Raw genomic sequence first — 8,889 nt, forward strand, 5'->3', positions numbered from 1 at the left:
ATATCTTGTTTGCATATGCGGTCTGCAAACTGGTAAGTATTTATTACATAGTTTCAATTTATGTTACCATAGAACCCCTTTCTCTTTTTGTTTGTTCTTCCCCTCACAGCTGTAGCGGCAACCATGTCGTCGAGGCTTTTTGGGATTATCTGGGTCCGAGCCACTTGATTCTGCAAAAAGCGCTCTGAGGCATCTTCTTCGTACTGTAGGCTCACGTGTAAGCTTCTCCGTTGATGTAATATTACATTCAGCCTTGCGTGGCTCAGCATGCTCTGCCTTAGTACTGGACTTGATTAATTCTGCTAAATTGTGTAAAAGTTCAAGATGAACACCTGGATTTTGTGCATTCACAGAACTTTCAGACACAAATGAATTATTGATGCTTTGTATGTTATTATTGACATATGCTCTTGATGCTGGATTTTCTTTGGTTGCTGAATCCTTAGGCGTCCTTCCCCTCAAGCTTCCTTCTCCATCAGTGGTAGCATCAGGGCTGTCATCTGGGTTGATCTTATAACCCCGGTGAATGTGCACTAATCCATCCTTTTTGCTTGATTCTGAACCCAAGTGAAAAGATGCTCCTCTATTTTCACCTGCTAGGGTTAGAACACTGATTAACTGTTGTTCTGTTGGCAGCTGTGGTTGCCCTGTGGTGAGCTTATGAACAAACTTAGAAATATCTTCCCTGATCTCTTCATGCAAGGGAACTTGTTCCCAATTTGAAGAGACATGCTTTTGATGAGCTTTATTTGGTGTGCTCTCAATTTTTGGATTCAGCATAGTTTTCATTTCTTTTTCATCCGTGCTTGGTGTTGTCAATCTCTTCTTTGTTCCAATTTCTTCTTGCTTTTTCTGGTGTCGTTTTCGTATCTCCGGGGCAGCCTCAAATTGCTCTCTGGTTTTCATCCCACCATCATTTGTTGAAGGAAGGAGTTTAGTAACAGTTCTCTGCTTGGGCTCTTCATGAGTTGAAGCCTTTGCTGTTTCTTTCCTGCGTTCTTCCGCAACCATCTTCCTTTCTGCCCTTTCTTTCGGCTTTAATGATGCTGAAGGTTTTTCTGTAGTTGCGCCAGTAATTGGTGCAACTTCTTTTATCTCAACTGATGCCTCTGAAGGCTTTACTGCAACACCAGATGGCTCAGTATGTTGTGAGGCAGACGGTGGGGATTGACTGGAACTTGGAGGTTGGGACCTTTCTTGTATAGCTGTTGGGGATTTATTTGGAGACAATGCTTGTGCTTGAGTGGCTCGATGTGATGGAGAAAAGGGCTGCGGAGATGTTTGGCCTGTTGGCTGAGAGGTCAAACGCGATGAAGATTGTTGCTTGGAGACTGCCTGTTCTGTTGATTGAGGCCGGGAAACAATGCGAGATGGAGATGGAGGGACTGAGACAGCCCTTGCTTGTGTGGGTACCCGAGACGGTGTTCGAGATTGCAAGGTATCCAGAGTTTGAATTGCTCCACGAGATGCTGATAATGGATGAGGTTCTTTTTTTCGGGTGGGTGCTTGAGGATGGGTCGGAGGGGTCTGTTGTGGGGCAGTCCCGGGAGGCCGAAATGGTGGTCGTTGGACAGGGGTCGTAGTGTTTGGCTGGGAAGGGGCTTCAGTTTGAGCTGCAGGACGTGCAGCAGCTACAGGACGGGTAGTCGCAGCTGATGACAGCCACGGGAGTCGAAAACGGAGAAGTTGCCTCTGCTCTCCCATCTATGATATCAAGAAATCCGAAAAAAAAGAAAGAGAAGAGAACAATGAATGAGAATCAAGATGGATGGTGTTTGGGGATGATATAACTCAATATGATGTGTGGTATGCGTATATAGGTTTGAGTCTGATGCCTTGGAATGTAACTTTCTTCTTGCTTTTGCAACAGGGCAAATCATTTTTATGAAATGTTCTGGATTCTTAAAGTAAGCATGTATCTTTTCTTGTCTGATAGGGATAGCATCTGATATTTGTTCATTGTTGCCTTCAATGTCTTCGTTAATCTTTTCTTACAGGCATAAATCATTGTTCCACCCACGTGAGTCATGTTTCTCTCACGAGCAGCTCTGAGGATACGGTCTAATTATGGTTTTAATTCCTCTACTAACCTAAAATGTGATACTTAATCCTTCTACTTAAATTTGTCATAATTTGATCCATCCACTTTTATAATGTTATAAACAAAACAACCATGGCTAACGTGATGGCATGGATTTTATTATAAGAAAATTTCATTTAAAGTCAGCCGTTAACATTGCTATCAATTGGGATTTGGTATATACTAACAGAGGGATCAAATTGTGCTGAGTTAAAGTAGAGGGATCGAATCTTGGATTTCAGCATGGTAGAAGGGCTTAAACCTCAATTACATTTAACAACAATAATACTGCAATGTAAACAAGCCTAGAGATCCGTTCAAAATGTATTGTTGGTTTCATGCTTTAATTCCATGGAAGCAAGGAAAAGAAGCTTCCCGCAAAAAGCACAAGCAGAGCAAGGTTTTGGGTTTCCTCTGTCTAGTTAATCAAGAAAAGAATTCCTTTCCTTAAATTAAAGAAATTTCAAGGCAATATTCTTGGATAGAAAGGGCCATCAGCTTCATTATCAATTGTCCATAGTACCATTAGAAGCTGCTTTTCTTTTCTGAGGTATGCAATTCTGAATTATAACGTAAAACATATATATACACTTGTAAAAGTATGTATGTATATTTGTATCTGATCATTAGTTTACAGTGGCAACATAATGCAAGGGCTGATCCAAGGACTAAGATCATGCTGGCAGGAAATGATTTAAGGTAAGCAATTCTAAGGCATTCAGGAGGCAGTAAAACCATGATGTCTTCTCAATCCATGGAAATGGAAGAGAAGGGATTAGAGAACACGACAGTAGAAGATGTACCGATGACAAAAGGTGAAGAGACAGTCGGGTCTTGGATTTGGTGCCGCATCAATGACAATGTTGATGATGCCATGAAGAATGTAAGTAGCATGCATCACTTACAACTACCACCCTCTGCTCTGCTGTAGAATATTTTTATTAAAAAGAAGCAAGCAAATTTTGCAGATGGCACAACATAACATTGGGTCATTGGTGGTGTTAAAACTGGGAGACCAACAACATATTGCAGGAATCATCACTGAAAGAGGTAAAACAAATAATTAGCATAACAAGGAGTTTCAGTATGAATATAATTATTGTCTTAATTTGGGAGACTAACTGAGGAAGATCATTGGGCAAGGAAGATCACCAAAATGCACGAGAGTGGGGGAAATCATGACCAATAAGGTGTTTTCTCTCTTTCCAAACACTTTTTTCTTCTTTATTTGTGTTTTTGCTACCATTAAATCTATCATTTTTGAAACAGGAGAAGCTAATCACGGTGAAATCTGATACAAGCATTCTTCAAGCAATGCAACTTATGACAGGTAAGGCTTGTGCATTGGACGGTAATTTATGAGAGTATCTCTAGTAGTTCTGTTGTATCTAAAATTAATATACGTCGAATTTTAGCTTAAAATGTTATATTGTAGCGAGTTTTAACCTTAAATATTAGTTTTTTACTTTAAAAGTTTCACAAGTGATAATAATTTCAATTACAAATAAAAATGTCTTCAATAGTTACGCAAGTTATATGATTTATTATAAAAAAATGTAATATTCTCGGATATTCAAAATAAAACGTTAATTTGTTGTAAAAAGTAACGCTCTGGTAAGTTTATTCTAACTTAATGATTGTATTTTAGACTTATTCGAGAATATGAGCTCAGTTTCACTTTGATTTGGCAACCAGACAATCACATACGGCATGTTCCGGTGATAGATGGGAGAGTAGTGGGCATGGTTTCTATAGTAGACGATGTCCGGGGTGTGGTGGAACAACAATATGGAGAATTGAACCGACTCAACAACTTCATCAAAGGAGATTACTACTAAAATTACTTCTTTTTTAATAAAAAAAAATTGTATAAATCAATAACGTCGAAAATTATGCATTGCATTGCAGCAGTAGATCAACGATAAAAACTGAAAACCATGTTCAATGCCTCAAAAGAGAATTAGGTTGACAGACAAACCATCAAAGCTTTATCTCACTAGTTCATCAATTACATCCCCACTTGCTACTGGGTGTACTTGTAAATTTAACTAACCATCTTATTCATCTCTTGCAAGCAAAGGATTCTAACGACTAGGCTATCTATTTAAGGGTCTTCTCTGGCTGAAAGTCCGAGATGCCATCAGAGCCATCTTCAATTGCTCCGATGCCTTAAAGCCCTTCGACTCCATTATCCCATGAATCCTTCGAGCATCGTGCACAAATCCACCAGCAATTAGTGCATTTATAGCTCTCTCAAACTCATGGGGACCCAATTCATCCTTCCTAGCTTCCAAAACTCCAAGGGCCTGGAGAGCTTTTTTCTCGATTCCAGCCCTCGAGTACATATCACAGAGGCTTACATGAACCTTTAGAGGAGGAACTTCACCAAGTTCTGCTATCTTTCCCAATAGCTGTTCGACCTCATCAACCAGTTCCAATTTACCAAACCAACCCAGGAGAACAGAGTATGTTGCTATCCCGGGTTCGAAACCATCCTTCTCCAGCTGCATTAGAAGGTCTAAGCCCTTCTCCAATAAATTTTTCTTCTCATAAGCTGCGATCATGTTGGCAGTGCACTTGTCATCTGGTTTGTGGCCATGTTTTATCATGTTGTCAAAGTTGCTCCTGGCTTGATCAGGGTCACCACCTTTCCCATGTGCCTCAACAAGTAGTGAAAAATACTCCATATTCAGTTGGAATGGGGAAAACTGCATGATATTCGCAATTTGACTAGCTCCCATACAATCACCATGGTGAGCAAAAGACCGGAGTAAAGCCATGTAAATCTCCTCCGAAGGTTTGATGTCTCTTGTTTCCATCTCTTTAAGCAAAGACTGAGCAAGTCGAGTTTCTCCAGCATTAATGTATGCCATTATCATTGATCTGTAGATTTTCACATCCGGCAGGAAGCCATAGCTTCTCAAGCTTTCAAACGCTTCTTTAGCACGATCAATATTACCCACCTTGCTATACATGTGAACAAGAATTGTAGCTGTTAAACTATCAGGCATTATGCCACTTTCAACCATCTTCTTAAGGATTCTCTCGGCACCTTCTACATCAGTCTCTTTAGCATATGCATCAATCAGTTTGGTATAGTCACTACCACTTGTTTGGAAAGATTCTTCACGCAGGACCAGTTCTGTAATCTATGAATATTCAACATCATAATAACAAGTTCAGAATTTGTAGGTCCACTCACATTTTACAACGCAAATGCTCATTTTTAAATGTCTTGTTCAACTAGATCAAAAAGAGAAAACACTTCTTAAACATATACATATACATATAATTTATGAAACGAGAAATAGAAATGCATATGCCTAGAAACCAAATCCACTGGACCCTTTCCATTAAGAGGCAAAAGTCAACTAATACTGCCACTTAATAATTTTCAAAATAAAAATAGTATTAAAACGATCAATATGAAAAGCACAACAATATCAATGATGAAGTGTAATAATAAAGAGGAATTCAGCAGGAAAAAACTTATGGTAGGCACGATTCTCTAGCTGTTATAAGCAGATAAACTCCTAGAGTGTTTGAACAATAACACATAGCTATGAATGAAATGCATCATATGAAAGAGAAATGAGGAGGAGCATGACTTTCATGACCTCCAGGAAGAAATAATATAGGATGATGCACTAGCGCACACATATATTATAATATATCACAAACTTGCATAGAAAAACAAAAACTCAATACTAATAATCAATAATATGAGATATAAATCATGTAATAACAGGAAAGTATCAAGCAAGTTATTGTGAAGGCACGGGCTGGACAAGAGAAAATCTATACCTTCAAGTGTATGTCAGGATTTTGTTGTTCCAACTTTTCGAGCAAAGTGATCCAGTCAACACGAGTTGGTTGCAGAAGTTCTATCCATTCAGCCAAAAGCTGTGAAGGATCATCCTCCTTTTTTAATGACAGGATTTTCTCCAAGACCAATTTGCACTTCCCATGTATTGGCTTTGGCTCTTTAGGCCAAATCATTTCCTCTCTCTCATGGATTTTATGAGCCACTTCAGCCCACTTAGGATCCGACATATCAAGTCCATATATCTTATACTTAATATTTCCCTTTCTTTTAGGAAGAGACGCAACCTTTGGTGTATCTTCTGTTGCAACACCATGTTTATCTAAAACATTTCCAACCTTCTCTTGCTTTTTATGCCTAAACCGTTCTAAACTCTCATAAAAATCTTTCTCCTCCATCTTCTCTTTAGCCCATTTGAATCGAAGCTCCCTCAATAAATCCCCACGAATCCCAACTTCACCCGCAAACCTACACATTTCTTTCACTTCTTCCGATTGCAAAAACAGCTTCATCTTCTCCTTCTTCCTCGCCTTCTCCATATCCTCCAACACCATATTACTCACTTCCCATACAGTCCTCCATAAATCTTCACTAAATTCCTGCGTCGGCATCGCCACTGTCGAACCGACCATCTGCTGAATACCACCCTTCTCCATCTCTTCCACAACCTTCTCCACAATGACTAAAAGCATCCCATCAATTGTCTCCTTATTACAATCCGTGTATACTTCAGTTAGCTTCCCTCTCGTTATCCAAATGAATCGAGATAAAAACTCGTTCACAGCTCCATCCTCCTCATCCTCAGATTCACTAGACACAAGTTTTGCTTCAACACCAGCATAACTTAGCCTAGTTTCTCGGGTTGAGTAAATATATCTAAGAAAAGGGAAAGTGGGTTTAGGGTTTTTAGGGTTTTGAAGATATGCATAATTTTGACCACTACTTACTTGATGGATGGAAGGAGATATTGCGGCTGAAATGGTAGACAAGTCCTTGGACCTCACAGAAGCTGGTTTGGCATTGATTTTTGATAAATTATTGATTGTTTTCCCAAAAACTAAATGCTTCAAGTTCATGTTTACTCTACAATAGAAACCAAAACACTGGTGCCGTATTCCTCAGAAGCTTAAAGAAGACCAATGAAAATACTGATTATAAAATGTAAATACCTGGGAGATAAACAGTCAGGGATGATATGAAGCAAGTCGATTAAGGGAGATGAGCCAATCTGTTTGGTTCACGAGAAAGAGAGAGAAAGGTGGGCGGAGGCGAAGGTTGCCCTGAAAGTAAAGTGTTCAAATGGACGGCTTAGATTTGAAGGGTTTAGTAGAGAGACTGATCAGAAGGGGAGATGACTAGGGCTTCTTCCTCTCATTGTTTTTTGTTTTGTTAGAGAAGATAATTAGTAAAGCGGCAAACGGACAGTTCTTGTGCACAGGCTGACCATCCAATCATTTTGGGTTTGGGCTTTATTTTACCCCTTTTTTTTTAGGTTTGAAACTGCTTTTTCTTTTAACAGTTAACATTAGTTTGAAGAGAAGACATTAGTAAAAATAAATAAATTTTAACTTGATTTTTAAATTTTAGGTAAAACACTAATTTGAGCCTAAACTTTAGACAAAATGCTACTTTAATCATTAATCTCTAAATAAAATTATATTTAATCCACACATTCAATCAAATTTTTCACTATTAATCGTCGCTCATCACTATTATTGATTAATATTGATTTTCATTATTGATCATCATTAACCATCCAACTTCACAAATTTGATTTAGAACCCTTAAGCAGTTAGTTGGTAGATTAATAAAATATGTATATTACTCGATCTGAATAATAACTTTAATCTAATAAAAATTTAATATATTGTAATTTTATATATCTATTATATATTTATCAAAACATACTTAAATACTATTAAAATAAATATTTAGAAGGTTTGGAAAATAAATAATTTGAAATTTAAAATAAAAAATCAAAGCTGACTGGCTAGGGGCGTTGAGGCCTGGGGCTTGGCCTAGGGCTGGGGGCTAATATTCTTTTTAAATTATAATTTTATTGACCGTATTTAAGGTAGCATTTGGTTCTCTGTAATGTTTATAAGGGAATTGGAATCTTTGAATGAATTAGAATCTGTCAGGAATTGGAATATAATTCCATATTATGTTTGGTTGGCACGAAATGAAATTTAAATCCAATTCCATATTCTGTTTGGTTCGCAGACATATCAAATGAATTTGATTTCAGTAATGTAAAATGACAGAATTACCCTTCTTGTTTTTCTTTTGCTTTATTTTAGTTTGTTTTACAACTTACATGTAGTAATATATTATAAAAAATTAAAAAATATTAAATTCTCATTTTATTGATTGATTATTCATTTCAATAAATTATAAAAATCATACTAATAAACATCATAAGTTAAAATCATCGCAATCAAAAAATGTTAATAAGTGACCAAAAGATAAAACAATATTTTGATACATTTCAATCAGAGTATGTTAATTAGTTACAAAAAAATATATCAAAAACTATTTTTATTCAATATATGAATTAGAAATTCGACCCGACACGACACAAAATAATAATAATAAATTATTTTTATTCAATAAAAACATTGACTTAATTGGAAAAAAAATATATAGAGGAGTATTATTGTAATTATTCCTAAATATATAAGCTAAAATTATATTATTATTTTTTGGGTCGGTCCAGTTTTTTTCACCCTAAACCCTAACCCGACCCGAATATCACCCTTAAAAAACCCGACCGACCCGAACAAAATAAAGTTTCACCCGACCCGACCCAAATATATGAATTAGAAATCCGACCCGACCTGACCCGAAATAATAAAAAATTATTTTTATTCAATAAAAACAGTGACTTAATTGAAAAAATATATATAGAGAGGGGTATTATTGTAATTATTCCTAAATATATAAGGTAAAATTATATATATTTTCGGGTCGGGTATTTTTCACCCTA

General features: G+C 36.9%; 1 protein-coding gene and 1 pseudogene across 2 annotated transcripts; one reads left to right on the plus strand and one right to left on the minus strand.

The window, feature by feature from the left end:
* Positions 1-48: 48 nt before the first annotated feature.
* LOC120113601 (protein NUCLEAR FUSION DEFECTIVE 5, mitochondrial-like) lies at positions 49-7,288 on the minus strand. 2 transcript variants are annotated; one of them, XM_039134699.1, is made up of 2 exons: positions 5,885-7,288; positions 49-1,692 (listed from the first exon to the last, which is right to left on the minus strand). In XM_039134699.1, the coding sequence occupies exons 1-2, from the start codon at positions 6,977-6,979 to the stop codon at positions 64-66; spliced, it is 2,724 nt and encodes a 907-aa protein (XP_038990630.1). In that variant the 5' UTR covers positions 6,980-7,288; the 3' UTR covers positions 49-63. The 2 variants fall into 2 exon arrangements, with proteins under 2 accessions (XP_038990630.1, XP_038990631.1); XM_039134700.1 differs by lacking the exon at positions 49-1,692 and adding an exon at positions 3,964-5,229 and having other exon boundaries at positions 5,885-7,132.
* LOC120113603 lies at positions 2,728-3,918 on the plus strand (annotated as a pseudogene).
* Positions 7,289-8,889: the final 1,601 nt, after the last annotated feature.

Source organism: Hibiscus syriacus, unplaced genomic scaffold (assembly GCF_006381635.1).
Source record: "Hibiscus syriacus cultivar Baekdansim isolate YM2019G1 unplaced genomic scaffold, ASM638163v2 tig00110210_pilon, whole genome shotgun sequence".
Classification (NCBI taxonomy): domain Eukaryota; kingdom Viridiplantae; phylum Streptophyta; class Magnoliopsida; order Malvales; family Malvaceae; genus Hibiscus; species Hibiscus syriacus.